We start from the raw sequence: 14,791 nt of genomic DNA, 5'->3' as shown, positions 1-14,791 counted from the left end.
ATTGTTTGTACTCCAAACGTTAGAACTACCTTTTGATAAAGTTCCGTATCCACATTTCTTACTATTAATCATTTCTCTACATTCAGCTAGGGTGATGGGATAGTTGTTCAATTCTTTTTCTACTGTATGTTCATATCCAGAAAAGTCTGTGTACATTGAAACCTCACTGACTAATTTTTTACAAAGTTTAGCATCTGAAATGTATTCAATAATGTTTGGCTTGAAAACTTCATATTGAACTGGTTCTGATTTTGAGTTAAGGATTCTATGATAATTACATTTGTGTAGTTTTGGGATTCTAAAATATTGAACTGGTGAGTTCTCAGTACAAATGATGGGCTTACCTAATGTACTTTGATATAAAGTTAAAAAGAAAATCACCACAGATACTATTCTCATTTATTACTTTTGAAAATTAGTAAATGAAATTTCCCTAAATAAATTGAAAATGATTGAGGCTGTTGATAGGATATTGGTAGTTGATACCCCTATTGTGAGTGACACCTCTATACAAAAAGAGAATCTTATAAGCATATTTCCTTCCTCTGGATCTAGTTTGAACCAACATGGAGAAATCAATTTTGTCATAGAAACGTGTGATCAATACCTACACTTACACAAGTCTTATATTTATATGGAATGTGAACTATTGAAACCAGATGACACTGTGTTGGCTGAAACAGATGAGGTCTCGTTGACTAATAATGCACCAATGTTTTTGTTTGATAGATCAACATATAGCATGGATGGTATGCAAGTTGAAAGTATAATGGATCCTGGTAGAGCTAGTTTGATGAAAGGACTTTTAACATATAGCAGCACCATGAATAAACAAAACACTTTTGGTTGGATTCTAGAAACTAAAGATATTATTACATACAAGATTAACAAGTATACAAAAAATAGAAAAGGAAGTATTACTTTTTGCATTCCTTTGACACATATGTTTGGATTTGCTGAATGTTATAATAAAATAGTTTATGGTAGAAAGCATCAACTCACTCTCTACAGATCTCCTGAGAACAAAAATAGTATTACATCTAATGATGCTAAAAAACATACAGCTAAGATAAATATTAAAAAATTACAATGGATTATTCCAAAAATTGTTCCTAGTCTTGAAATGCAAAATAAACTGTTGAATATTTTTGAGAGTAGCAAGCTTGTACAGATGCCTTTTATTTCTAGACAGTTGGAAAGTTATAATATACCTAATGGAAATAGGGAATTCACATGGAAATTGGGAACAAAATACGATAAAATAAAGTATATTGTGGTTGCTTTGCAGAGCAATAGAGATAACAACTACCTAAATGCTGGTAAATTTGACAACTGTGGATTAGAAGAAATTTATGTTGAATTAAATTCAGAGAGATATCCTCATGATTGTTTAAAGTTTGATTTCGATAAGTTCAATGCTGTTCAACAATACAATTTCGCAAAGGAGTTTAGAAACAGTTACTATGAATCGACAAAGGATTACATTTTCATGGAAGAAGATGTATACTATTATTATTACCCATTGTTGGTGTTCGATGTATCTAAACAAAATGATAGAATTATCCAATCAAGACCTGACGTTACAATAAAAGCTTCCTTTTCAAAGAGTATTGTACAAAACACAAAATGTTATTGTTTGATAATGAGTGAAAATATTGTTGAAATTAAAGATAATCGCGTTAAAGTTGTTAGTGTTTAGTTATCTTGGATCCATGAATTAAATTTCTCAGGATATCCATACCATTTTACAAACATTTCTTTTACTCCTTTCCTAGTTCTACGTTTCAGTATCTTTTCTATTTTGTATTCTTCTTTGACATTATTAAACAGAGTAAGTTCTTCTTCATAAAACTTTCCTTTGATCTCTTCATCTGCTAAATCTTTAATGGAGTATGTTGTGACTTCCCCTGGATGAACTTGAGTGATTTTGAATATTTCTGTACTCCAATTAGGTAGATAACCTTTATCAAAAATAGCTTTGTACTTTGTAATTCTTACTGTATCATCTATTTTGAACTTGAAGTTTTCAAACATTTCTTTCGAGGAGGGGAACAGGTTCTCATGTACTTGATCTTCATTTTCTTTTTTGGATGCTTCAATGGGAGTCATTTTTATGCTACGGTGATAATGATTATTGTATCCTTGAACTAATTTATCTAAAATATCAGTCCACTTATGATTACCTTGATGAGTGAACATTTTCCACATCTTTTCTTTGAGAGTTCTATTGAATCTTTCTATGATAGAGGCTTTCTTGTCTGAATAAGTTGAAAAATGTTTGATATCAAAACTTTTGAATAGAGCTTTCATTTCCTGATTATAATATTCTTTTCCATTATCGGTTTGCATTTTTTGAGGTTTCCTGGTTTTGAAAATGGATTGTAAAGCACTTGCAGTTTCCTTTCCAGTTTTTGTTTTGAGTGGAACTACCCAAGCATACTTACTAAAAGAGTCAATTACCGTTAACAGATATTTGAAGTCACTGTTTTCTTCTGCATATGGAATCATTTCAACAAGATCGGATTGCCACTGTTCATCTATATGGTGAATATAAACTCTTTCTGTCTGATAATTCTTTCTAGCAGGTTTGTGAAGAGTGTAGACATCTTGTTCATTTAGAAATTGTTTGACTTCCTTGATTGGTATTTTAGTTTTTCTTTGAAGTTCGTTGATACCACAAAATCCAGTTTCAGGATTGTAAAAAGTTTGTTCGAGAATGATGTTAGGTTTTTTTGACGTTTTCATAGGTTTGATGTCACCACCAGTTTTTAGAGTTGAAGCTATTTTACATTTGATTGCTTTACATACTTGACAGTTTCCTTTGAATATTTGCTTTTTATTTTTGGTTAATGTCTTTGTTATACTGTTAGAACCTGTGCGCTTTTGACACTTTAAACAGTACATATCCATTTATTAGGAACATAAAACAGGAATGTGTAGATAAGAGTTTGACATTTATGTTCTTTTTCCATTTTTTTTTCTCATTTTGAAATTTTTTCCCTACTCTTTGTAGTTGTTTCTTAAAGTTTGTATTTTAAAAATGGAAGTGGATCCACCAAATACCGCACTATCTCCGACCACTGTGGTACATCAAAGTCAGAAACTGATAAAAGATAAGGAAAAAATCACAGTCGCAGATGGGCAAGAATATCTTAAGAGACAAAGGGAAGATGACTGGATAGAAAATCGTGTAGCAAGGGTAAGTTTTATGTGTACTAATTTCTACATTGTTTGATTTTAGATTGAAGCTCAAAACGGGAAACTAGAAAAACTTCGAAGCGATGTGAAGGTGGAGGAGGCGAAACTTGAAAATCTTGAAAGAGAGTATAAGTCGGAGTAGCTCGAATCAAAAAAAGACGGGAATTGTATGACAAAAAAGCTTCGGTAATAATCTGTTGATTTTCATATTTAAGTTTGATGTTTCTTTTACAGAACCGCGTCGAAAGAAGACAAGCTGGAAAAATAATCAAGAAACATAAACGCGAGCTAGAAAAGAAGCAGGAGAAGCTCGCGATGAAATGGAAGAATTACATCTGGACAAAATTTAATTTTTCTATATTATTGATTGAATTATAAAGATTGGAATACACCTCTGAAATCTTTGATTTGCAACTCTTTTGCTATTTCTAATAAATCTACATTTGTTAATGGTTTCAAATCTTTATTCAGCATTTAATAAAACGTAATAATGGTAAAGAATTGAATGAAAAGAGTGTTAGGTTAACACTTGATTTTTTTGCCGTTTCTTCATGGTTCTGACGGTTGATTTTTTCATGTTTGCTCGACGAGAATTTTTGGCTGATTTTTCTGATTTTTTCAGTTTTTTTCATGATTTTTTTTTCGTTTTTTTCGATTTTTTTTCAATTTTTCTTGCATATTTTTCGGATCTCATTAAGTGGATAATCCTGAGCTTTTGAGTGGGGTTCGAACTTTCTAGCATTCAAACACAAGGCAGGCGCTTTACCATTCTGACATGAGAACAAATTGATAAGAGAGTTGAAAAAGTGTTTAAGTGTAAAGAATTTGTTATCAGTTGGGGTGAAAATTGACTGTTTTGAGAGGTTGAAAAAAGTGGTATTATTTTCGTGTTCGGAACACGATTTTCGTGCTCGCCTAAAATGGGCGTTTTTCAGCTAATTGTTTTGATAATTCAAGGAAACAGAAGAGAAAGTGTGGAAATATGGGTGAAAAAGGGGATTTGAAAAAATGGTGGGGAAATGGAAACGGTACTATAATCCTCCATTACTATACTACTAACAATCTTGAAGAAAAAACAACTCCGGAAGGACTAACAATATCTCGAACATTTTCGAGAGTTGTTACGACTCCTCGTCCACTAGGACCAGAGACTGATGAGGGAACAGAGCGTTTCAAATTCCAGATTTGTTTTCTCGTTACTTCTAAACCCATATTCTGAGAGAAGACAAGAGCTTGTGAAGTAGGAACGGCAAAACGTTTTCTTTGAGTTTCTTCGCCATTTCCGTTTGAATTCTTGGCTTTCTTACAGTTTGAGCGTCTGGAACTTCAAAAATCCCGTCTTTTTCCAAAAAATAGTGGACATAAATTGCTGATTCATAATGTAGTACTTCTTTACGAAACATAGAATTATTCGCTTCCATACATTTGACCAGTTTATAGCTTTTCTGATTGATTTTCAGATTACGGTAGGCGGGCTGGACACGTTTCCCATTCACAGTTTTTGACCACTGGAGGTAACCATATGGAATAGAATCCGTTGATTCTGGAAGACAAAACATCAATGATCTTCCCCAATTTAAACAATCTAGTTGGGCTACAGTAACCATAGCGGTAGACGTCCATCTGAAATCGTTGTTCGTTGATTAATATGGTTCAGATTTCTTACAAATTAGGATCCTGAATGAAATCTTCCCATTGCTGTTTTTTGAAAAAAAAACAAATCATTTCTTCTGAATCTCAGTTTATGCCCTGAAAAAAAAAGTCCTGAAAAAAAGAGAAAAAATGAAACTTCAGATAATCAGAAAAAAGAAAAATAATTAAAAAAAAACGAAAAAGTCATATAATTCGCTTCCACGGCTGACTATCAAACGGAAAAAGTGTAGTCAAAGAGACAAGTGTAGTCAAAGAGACTTTGTAGTTAAAGAGAATGTGGAGTCAAAGAGTAGGTGTAGTCAAAGAGTGGTGTAGTCAAAGACTAATGGCCAATAAAAATGGATTTTAAAGATTTTAAAAGATTTTCTTAGAACAAATCCTTTCTCGGATTCCACAACCACACTGCTCGTCTTCTGCTGAATATTCACGGTAGTTGACACATTTTTCTCCAAAATCGATTTTTTGACAGATTGAAGCTCAATAGAAATTTCCTTTTGTTTTTTTTTCGATTTCCTCTGTTTTCACGAAAATTGTTTTCAGATTTTCAAGAATTTCATTATTTTTCAGTGTAGAATAGATTTTCTGATTGTCGCCGGTGTCCATACTTTCTTCGTTATCGGTCATTTTCTGCAAAAAACATGCGCTAATAAAAGTTTCAAAGTGAATTTCAGATGAATATTTAACTGAAAACTTGCATGAAATCGATTTTAAAAAACAGAAAAAAAAAACAGAAATCGCTCGAAAAAGCTTTGTATTTATAAAAAAGAACACAATTGACAAAAAATAAATTTCAAACATTGAACGAATTAATGAAGAGAAAGTGCTTTCTCGAGTAGTTCAGCCATAATTCGTGAATCCAAATCGTTGATGACTGACGGAAGAACTGCTCGAATATCAGCGACCGTCTTGATGTCCGACATACATTTTTTCTGAAAATTAAGAAAATTTTTCTTCTGAAAAGTAACTAAATTCACTTTCAAATCCTAAAAAATCGTCGGAATCGATTCCAGACAGTGGGATTTCGGATTTGCTTGATTCCGAGAAATTTCCAAGGAAAAGTGTCTTGAAGAAACTAGATTGAGCGGCGAGGTACTGAAGGAAAATCAATAATTCGGTGAAAAATGAGAAAAATAAAACGAACCGTTTTTGAGACATAGAATTTGGTGTCTTGCACTACCAGAAGAACATCGGAAACGTCTTTTTGGGATTCATCGAATTTTCGAAACTTCTTTTTTTCCAATCCAGTCATTTTTAGAATCTTAATTTCAACTTCAACAGTCAAATTACCATCGATAAGATAATCTCTAATTTCTTTCCATTTCAGAAAATCAAGAACTATCCATGCGCGTCCCGGTTCAAAACAGAATTTCATAGTTTTGATGACACTGTTGTCGTCATTACCCACCATTCATCTCCGACCGGAGCATCCGGCTCACAAAAAGCAACAATTTCAAAATGACTGCTTTCTTGGCGTTCAATTTGGATTGCGCTGAAATGAAACATGAAAAAAAAATTTCAGTAGTTTTTTTCTCTGTTATTAATCTAGAAGTAAGAATGATGCAGAAAATGTAGCATGATTTGTCGAAGTCAAATGAAAACTACCATTTCACATTGAAATGCTCTTCTTCTTCGCTGGTACTTTGCTGATCTTCTTCTAAACTTGTCACATTTTTGAACACATGTTTCAACACGAATCTTTTTTCTGATTTCAGCTCCTTCTTGTTTTGATTCTGGAACGGAAATAAGTTCTAGTGAATTATTTTCTGTAAATGTCACATTCAACAACATTGTCTTTTCTAATGATTCCAATTGTTTTTCGAACTTCATCATCGTCTTTCTCTCGTCGTCATCAAATTTTGGAATTTTCGAGACTGATTCTTCGATGGATTGTAGCTTTTTTGCGAATTCATCGAACTTTTGTTCCTGTGAATTTAGTTTTTCAAGAATTTCGAATTTTTCTGACTGCGAATCTATCTTCGGATTCTTTCCAATTTCTTCGTTGTTATCACCCATTTTCGCGTAATTTTCTGGAAGTAACAACAATTTATATACAACAAGTCACATTATATTGATCGCTGTGAGAAAAAAACGGTAAAAACCATACTTGTAATCCGGGCCTTCGCGGGCTCTGCCATAATTTCTTTCAGAATCTATATTTTCGAACCAACTAAATCAGATATGATAGAGCTCCACGAGTACTACAAAACGGTATTATTTGGAATACTGTATCTTGTCTATGAACAAAGTTACAGATCATAAAGTGGCTTTTCTCGCAGGGCCCGGCAGGCCCGGGGCGGGCCCTGCTTTTTTTTTTGCTCCTTTTGCTTTGTAACTCTGTTCATAGACAAGATACAGTATTTCAAATAATACCGTTTTGTAGTACTCGTGGAGCTCTATCATACCTGATTGAGTTAGTTCGAAAACATTGATTCTGAAAGAAGTTATGGCAGGGCCCGCGAAGGCCCGGATTACAAGTATGGTAAAGAGAAGTATTGTCAATTCAAAAAAATAGCACCGGTGAACACACAAACAAACAAGTAAACAAGGGGGCGGAGCGATCCGCCTCTTTTCGCAAGGCGCCGCGCAGTTTTCCGACGGTATTTTAGTGTCGCCGTCTTTTGGTTAATTTTCACCGAATTTCTTTCGAAATGAAGGAAATTCGTCGATTTTGTGAAGGAATACATAACTTTGTTCTAATAAAAACTGAGAAACACTATTGGGAAACACTATTCTTTGATTCAGGGTGAAAATGAAAAGAGCAAGACGATGTGACGTATCGAAGCCCACGATGATGGAAAGAAGAGGAAGAAAAGCTTCGGAATCACTTAAATACATGAAATATCATTGCAAATTTTCCTGAAAAACCTGAAAATCTCGATCGGAGAAGTATTTGGAGTAATTTGTCGACTAACAGCAGATTATTTCACTTCTTCATAATTGTGGTACCAGAAGGCGATTTTTTAAATAGATGACATAGAAAAAAATCAACAAATTTCCTTCAATTCGGAAGAAATTCAGTGAAAAATAACCAAAAAAACGGCGACATTAAAATACCGTCGAAAAACTGCGCGGCGCCTTGCGAAAAGGGGCGGATCGCTCCGCCCCCTTGTTTACTTGTTTGTTTGTGTGTTCACCGGTGCGATCTTTTTGAATTGACAATAGCAATTGAAAAAATAACATTTATTTATTATTCTTGTCAGAAAAAAAAGGTTGAGGCGAAGTGTATGCGAAGTTTGTAAACAAATATCTGAAAGCGTAAACAAAAAAAAAACGTAAACAAACACAGTTGAAACGAGTGCGACAGTAACCCGGCGGGAAAATGTTGAATTTGAAAGTTTTTTAGCTTTTCACATATTTCGCAGCAGATTTCGCCGAATATGTTCTGTTTTTCATAGTTTTTTGCTGTTTTTCTTTTATTTAATCAGGAATTTAAATAAATGACAAAGAGAAAATGCATATTCGTCGGTTTTTGAACGTTTTTTACTGATCATTTGTACATAAAAAGCAAAATAATTGCGCGATACTCTTTTTGTCTTCTATTTCTCCATATCCATGTCGTTTATCTTTTTCTTTCTGGAATGTTCGAGTTTTTTTCAGGAACCACCGCTCATCGGCAAACACAACGAGATGACGTAATCAAAGAAAAATAATGATGTGGCTGGAAGAGAGCTTCTGTTTATTTTAATGTGGTGTTGCGGTTAGTTCAATAATTAGGACAGTTATTTCTTCGCCGTCAGTATTTTTTCAGATTAATCCACAACAATGAAGACACATTGTCATACGATGAATCAATTGCCCGCGGTATGTCCGGGGTATCAGGTTCCTGTGATAAAATAGAAGAAAATCAACAAGAAATGCAACAAAATCGGTTTATTATGAACAAGTTAGAAAGAAACAACAAATAAAAGCTAAGAATTCAAGCAAACTCACTTGAAATCCTTAAAAGAGTCTCTAGAACAACCACGAGCCAAATCCAAGCTCGTAATCCCTCAAAACTAAATTTAAACTGTGCGCGCGCCGAGCGGGATAGCGGAGTGTCGTTGCGTGGGTAGAGGGAACCTTTAGAAGGAGTTGGAGGGTAGATGCTCCAGGCAACTAATCGAATACGAGTGTTAATACCAAATAATTGTCGGGTTGTAGTGGTGGTTTGCTCATTTTTCCCGCTTATCTTCCTTCCTTCTTATTTTCTATCTTTCAGAAACATCGAGAATGAGCCACCAAAAATTCGAATGATTTTAAGGATAGATATGATTATAACCGAAGGAAGAATGTCGAAATGGACTTCATTTTTTGAAAAATCTTTTCAAATAAAAATTTTTTTCATCCATACTCAATAAATTGTTTTTCTTTTATTCGGACTATTTCCTGAATTCAATAGTTGACCAGAGCTAAAATTTTTCAAACCGTAAAAAACAAAGAGGAATTTTTTAATAATAGCTTCTAAGAAAATGCTACCACCGTTAGTGAAGGTCCGTTACACAAACAGCTGGGGAAATGGATCAAGAGTTATCCAGAGAGATAAGCTTACATTGGAACAGTTACAGTTGCTTGATAAGAACGAAATGGGTATTGCAGTCATCAATAATGGAGATAACTGCGAAACGCAAACCGAGCCTGAAAAACCACCTCCAAACCATCCGTTCAGACAAAGGTATTAACAGTGTGATCTGAGATGGGAAATACGTAATTTGTTTTAACAGGTCGATAGAATGATGGCGTTAGGAGAAGTAGTGGCGAAAATGACTACAGTAGATGTTATAAAGCCTGCTGGAGATCATCGCGGCTCTCAAATTTTACAAAACGGTATCAAGCAGCTCGAGAACTTGAAAAAACAAATGGGAAAATTTGCGAGGGAAACGATATTTGGGAGTGTGATGAAACTGGCCCGCGCGATGTTCGGTGTTTCTGAATCGACTCTTACGAAAGCAAAACAGTTCCTTTCTAAGGCGAAAGATCGTCATGTAGACACCAGAAAATTAAGAAACTCCACTGCTCTGAAGCATCTTTCCGAAGAGGAAAAGCAAATAATCCTTGATCACATCGATAAATGCCATGAAGAAGATGCAAATTTCTCCATCTCAACGCTCCACGCCGATTTGGAGCACCAGTATGGCTATTCATATAGTCCGTCAACGCTATATCGACAGCTACGTGCTCTAAGATTGAGCTTCAAATTGAAGCAATACAATCCATTTGCCACTATTCGTAAAGATATTATCGAGTGGCGCAGAAAGTATCTGAAACTGATGGATAAGTTGATATTGGAAGGAGCGTTCATCTGCTACTACGATGAGACGTGGATTTTCCACGGAATGACGAAAATTCGCGGTTGGAATCACGTTGACACAAATCCCTATTTGATCACTCATTGGGGGAATTTGAATAATCCGAGGCCTGGATTCCCAGCAGCATCGGACAAAGGCCAAAGAGCCATCGTGCTTGCGGTGACTACGGAATCCCAGATTCTGCCAGAATCCATCGATATTGTTGTTTCCAAGCGGCCAGATTCTGAGGTGCTTGTCGATTATCATCAGTATATCAATTCGGAAATGTACAAGAAGTACATGATGAAGGTGTTGCCAATGATCGTCAAAGCCACACCAGCTGGACGGGAAGCTGTATTGGTTATCGACAATGCTAGCATCCACAATTCAGTGGTGGAAAAGGTTTTTGGTTATCTGAGAAAAGCAAATTTACAGAGTTTTATAGATTCCTACCAAAAATTCGTCAAAGCAAGAATTGCTCACTTTCCTTTCAACGCGCGGCATCTCATCAAGCGTAATAGCCAGTAAAAATGATCTTTGGATCGAAGTTCAAGACTTCTTCAAACGAAATGGTGGAAGAAAAGAACTGATGAGATACGAAGTTGACGAGTACGCGGCTTCTCTTGGTGTCACCTTACCACTGTCAGTTCTCACCAATCTGTCAGTTCTCACCTCAACGATAGGGCGCGCTTGCACGAAGGGAGAGAAAATTGGCGGGAGTTTGAATATGAGAAAGCAATAAAAGACTAATAAACAAAGGAAAATAAAGAGAATAAAGTGGGAAATAGGAAGATTTCTGAGGAGTAAGCACAGTGGGCTGGGCCTAGAGGTCCTCAGAATATCTTAAAGTTGGCGAGTCGGTGAATAGCCACGTGGATTCGACAACATTTGCTTGGAAAATTGGCACATAGACTGAATAATAGATGGAGAATTCGAATTTGATGTTGACAAGTGCGAAAAGTGCATTTCCAAGGATTACTGTAGCTACAAAAGTACGCAAACAGCGATAGAATATATTCTTCATTAAGGATCTCAAAAATTATTATTGCAACAAAAAATCAAGCAAAAACGTTAAGCAAATCGTGTCGAACACGGCAAGGTCTTTCCAAGAGGGACCACTTCCAGAGTGAACAGCGCTAGCTTCGATTCATCATCGCTAAGACGAGGGTCGAAAACCAAATTGGGATTTCTTTGGCTGTAGACAACAAGTTCGTAGGTGTCAGTGGTGTGGATCACAAGGCAGTAGGTATTGCCGTTGCTGAAAAAATAGGGAATTTGAATTTTCGAATCTTTGAATTTTTGAATTTTCTAATTTCTGGAATTTTTGAATTTTTTTTTTTGAATTTTTGAATTTTTGAATTTTTGAATTTCTGGAATTTTTGAATTTTTTTTTTGAATTTTTGAATTTTTGAATTTCGGAATTTTTGAATTTTTAAATTTTGGAATTTTCAGAATTTTCGGAACTTTTGAATTTTGGAATTTTTTGAATTTTGGAATTTTTGAATTTTGGAATTTTTGAATTTTTGAATTTTTGAATTTTTGAATTTTTGAATTTTTAAATTTTGGAATTTTCAGAATTTTCGGAACTTTTGAATTTTGGAATTTTTTGAATTTTGGAATTTTTGAATTTTGGAATTTTTGAATTTTTGAATTTTTGAATTTTTGAATTTTTGAATTTTTGAATTTTTAAATTTTGGAATTTTCAGAATTTTCGGAACTTTTGAATTTGGAATTTTTTGAATTTTGGAATTTTTGAATTTTTGAATTTTGGAATTTTTGAATTTTTGAATTTTTGAATTTTTGAATTTTTAAATTTTGGAATTTTCAGAATTTTCGGAACTTTTGAATTTTGGAATTTTTTGAATTTTTGAATTTTTGAATTTTTAAATTTTGGAATTTTCAGAATTTTCGGAACTTTTGAATTTGGAATTTTTTGAATTTTGGAATTTTTGAATTTTTGAATTTTGGAATTTTTGAATTTTTGAATTTTTGAATTTTTGAATTTTTGAATTTTTAAATTTTGGAATTTTCAGAATTTTCGGAACTTTTGAATTTTGGAATTTTTTGAATTTTGGAATTTTTGAATTTTGGAATTTTTAAATTTTGGAATTTTGGAATTTTTAAATTTTGGAATTTTTGAATTTTTAAATTTTGGAGCTTTTGAATTATTAAATTTTGGAACTTTTGAAATTTTGAATTTCGGAATTTTTGAATTTTAAAAAAATTTTCCGAATTTGTGAATTTTTCCTCTCCTTTTCAACTCACTATTCAGTTGGAATATCCTTCCAGAACGCCCCAAATTCCACGTAGAACGACCGCATGATGACTCGGACACTGATCGGAGTCGTAAATCGATACCCGATCGGCCGTGGCTTTTCCAACCAATCCCAAACCATTCGATGCAAAACGTCTTGATCAATTTGGGAGCCTTCCATTTGAATTCTTGGGTTCTCGAGGGGTTTTAGGGTGTCCGCCCAGTCAATCGTCTCCGTGAGATCGTCCAGGACCAACCAGCGAGCAGATCTAAGAATCGGGTTTGAGAAGATTGAGTCCCATGGACCCTTCACACTAGTACGCAGCTTTTCCAGTGGCGTTGAGAGCTTCAAAATCGGTCCAAATGCTTCTAGAAGTCCACTGGTAGTTTTCAGATTCTTCACGTGGATTTTGGCGTTCTTTCCGAAGAAATTGGCAACTAGGGATTTGATAATTTGAGTTACTGTAGCTTGAGTATGCAGGGTTTGGACAGAAGACTTCCAATCGCATCCCATTCTGGTGTAGGTGTACTGTATCTCTGTGGGAGAGATGGCTTCAAATTCTTGGACGCAGTTGTTGATGGTGATTGAGGATTCCTGGATTTCCAGGTCTTCGATTTTCATTGGGGCGATTCTATGGGCGGTTCGGAGAGATGGACATTTAGCGGCGAGTTGGAGTCTGGAATGTAGTGAGGATGATAGGGATGATAGGGATTTAGAGATTTAGGGACCTAGGGATCTAGGGATCTAGGGATCTAGGGATCTAGGGATCTAGGGATCTAGGGATCTAGGAATATGAGGATCGAACGAAACTGAAAAACTTGTTTTGGTTATAAAATAGACAACATTTCCTGCAATTCTAGAGCCGCTTCAAGTTTAGGAGGCTAGAGACGCAGACGACGAGACACGCTGCGTCTCTAACCTTGGAAACTTCAAATGACCGTGTCTCGAGTTCTAGATGAGCTAGAAAGTTGGTTTCTGGACAGAATCGCATGGTTTGAAATTGTCTTTCAGATTATTTATAAAACTTTACAAACAATATTTAAGGGCTCTAGGGGTATAGGATCCGTTATAACTAACCTTCTATTCACATCCAGATGCTCAAAAATGCACAAAGAGCTTGGGTAGCTGAGCATTATCGATCTGAAAAATGGAATATTAGAATGTGCAAGGAACAATAGAAAAAAGGAATGAGAATGAATAGATATGGCAAGTACCATAATCCAATAAGCAGGCCCAGGTGGGTCTGATGATGTGAAGACGCCTGGTGAAGGAGCGGAAGTGGGCGGAGTCACAAGGGATTTACACAGGTGGATCGCGAGGAACGTTATATGGGATCGCGCGGTGCAGTATATGCTCGCAATACGAAACATATAGGGGCGCATTATGCGAGCATATAGGATACATGCGCCGACTAAAGCATATAGGATCCACGCCGCCGCCCAGCAATTCCTCCCCTCCCCCAGGTCCTAATATTCGGCCAAAAATTCGGGGGGTACAATGATTCGGGGGTACAAGGGGGTACAACTGATTTAGGGGTACAAAATTGATGATTCGGGGGTAAAAAATTCGTGGGTACAAAAATTCGGGGGTACAACGATTCGGGGGTACAAACTACCAATGATTCTGGGGTACAACTCATTTCATTTAGGGGTACAACGCTTGTGATTCGGGGGTACAATTTTTTTTGAGGGAGTTTCTGAATTTCAGAGCTCGAAAACATCAGAGTTTCAGAACTTCAGAATTTTGAAATTTCAGAATCTACAAATTTTGGAACTTCTGAATTTTTCTCATCTTCCTTTTTTCCATATTCCTCCGTTCTTCCCAATTTTCCGTTTTTTCGCAATATTTCGGTTTTTCTCCATTTTCCATTTTTTCTCATCTTTTCTCAATTTTCGTGGTAATTGAAATTTTTCTTATTTTTTAAATAATTTTGATAATTCGGATTCAATTTTTTTTCAATGTTTTAAAGACAAAACAGAACAATTTTATGTGGCAACAATTCATAGTTGAACAACACAACAGCAACAACAAAGAATGCAAAAACAAAAAAAAAGGATTAGACAATTAAGAATGACCTTAAGATGAGAAAAAAAATTGAAGCCAATTGGGGTTTATTTGAAGGAAGCTTGGTAGCGGGAAGGAGGACCTGAGTTTCTCTTTGACTTCTTTCTAGGCGGTGATGGACAGTCTTCTGGTGTTGTTTCGGTGTCTCTGTAATATATTAATGAGCTGATTGAACATTTAAATGAGTCGCTCACTTTGTCTCACTGTCGTCTGAATCATCCGAAAGTCGATGCATGTATCCAATCGGAAACTTTTCTTTGAGAGACGTTGGTTTCACATGTTGTCCTGTGGAAACATCGGTCACTTCTTCAGAATCGCTTTCAGGCTTTCTCGAGCCCTTTTCTCCAAGAACATCAC

General features: G+C 35.3%; 6 protein-coding genes across 6 annotated transcripts in view; 3 read left to right on the top strand and 3 right to left on the bottom strand.

The window, feature by feature from the left end:
* Window positions 1–448: 448 nt before the first annotated feature.
* Window positions 449–1,699, top strand: CBG24325 (the record flags this gene model as incomplete). The annotated part of the gene is made up of 2 exons (XM_002648168.1): window positions 449–1,319; window positions 1,371–1,699. 2 exons carry the CDS (start codon window positions 449–451, stop codon window positions 1,697–1,699), a joined length of 1,200 nt encoding a protein of 399 aa, XP_002648214.1.
* Window positions 1,700–3,040: 1,341 nt separating this feature from the next.
* Window positions 3,041–3,340, top strand: CBG24324 (the record flags this gene model as incomplete). Its single annotated transcript, XM_002648167.1, has 2 exons — window positions 3,041–3,199; window positions 3,242–3,340. The coding sequence occupies 2 exons, from the start codon at window positions 3,041–3,043 to the stop codon at window positions 3,338–3,340; spliced, it is 258 nt and encodes an 85-aa protein (XP_002648213.1).
* Window positions 3,341–4,400: 1,060 nt separating this feature from the next.
* On the bottom strand, window positions 4,401–6,864 carry CBG24322 (the record flags this gene model as incomplete). Its single annotated transcript, XM_045243061.1, has 3 exons — window positions 4,401–4,516; window positions 6,257–6,340; window positions 6,462–6,864. The coding sequence occupies 3 exons, from the start codon at window positions 6,862–6,864 to the stop codon at window positions 4,401–4,403; spliced, it is 603 nt and encodes a 200-aa protein (XP_045091305.1).
* A 2,696-nt stretch (window positions 6,865–9,560) lies between these two features.
* On the top strand, window positions 9,561–10,857 carry CBG24321 (the record flags this gene model as incomplete). The annotated part of the gene is made up of 2 exons (XM_002648165.1): window positions 9,561–10,517; window positions 10,561–10,857. The coding sequence occupies 2 exons, from the start codon at window positions 9,561–9,563 to the stop codon at window positions 10,855–10,857; spliced, it is 1,254 nt and encodes a 417-aa protein (XP_002648211.1).
* A 329-nt stretch (window positions 10,858–11,186) lies between these two features.
* Window positions 11,187–14,791, bottom strand: part of CBG24318 — a gene marked incomplete at both ends in the record, with an annotated part of 19,772 nt that continues 16,167 nt past the window's right edge. The window contains 3 exons of the mRNA XM_002648162.1: window positions 11,187–11,373; window positions 12,381–13,046; window positions 13,448–13,510. Coding sequence (XP_002648208.1) covers window positions 11,187–11,373; window positions 12,381–13,046; window positions 13,448–13,510 — 916 coding nt within the window. The remainder of the gene's footprint in view (window positions 11,374–12,380; window positions 13,047–13,447; window positions 13,511–14,791) is intronic.
* Window positions 14,482–14,791, bottom strand: part of CBG24320 — a gene marked incomplete at both ends in the record, with an annotated part of 2,783 nt that continues 2,473 nt past the window's right edge. The window contains 2 exons of the mRNA XM_002648164.1: window positions 14,482–14,581; window positions 14,629–14,791. The exon at window positions 14,629–14,791 is cut by the window's right edge and continues 163 nt beyond it. Coding sequence (XP_002648210.1) covers window positions 14,482–14,581; window positions 14,629–14,791 — 263 coding nt within the window. The remainder of the gene's footprint in view (window positions 14,582–14,628) is intronic.

Source organism: Caenorhabditis briggsae, assembly GCF_000004555.2.
Source record: "Caenorhabditis briggsae complete genome, chrII, whole genome shotgun sequence".
Lineage (NCBI taxonomy): Eukaryota > Metazoa > Nematoda > Chromadorea > Rhabditida > Rhabditidae > Caenorhabditis > Caenorhabditis briggsae.
The sequence above is the reverse complement of the archived record's forward strand: the minus strand, read 5'-3'. Positions and strand labels throughout refer to the sequence as shown.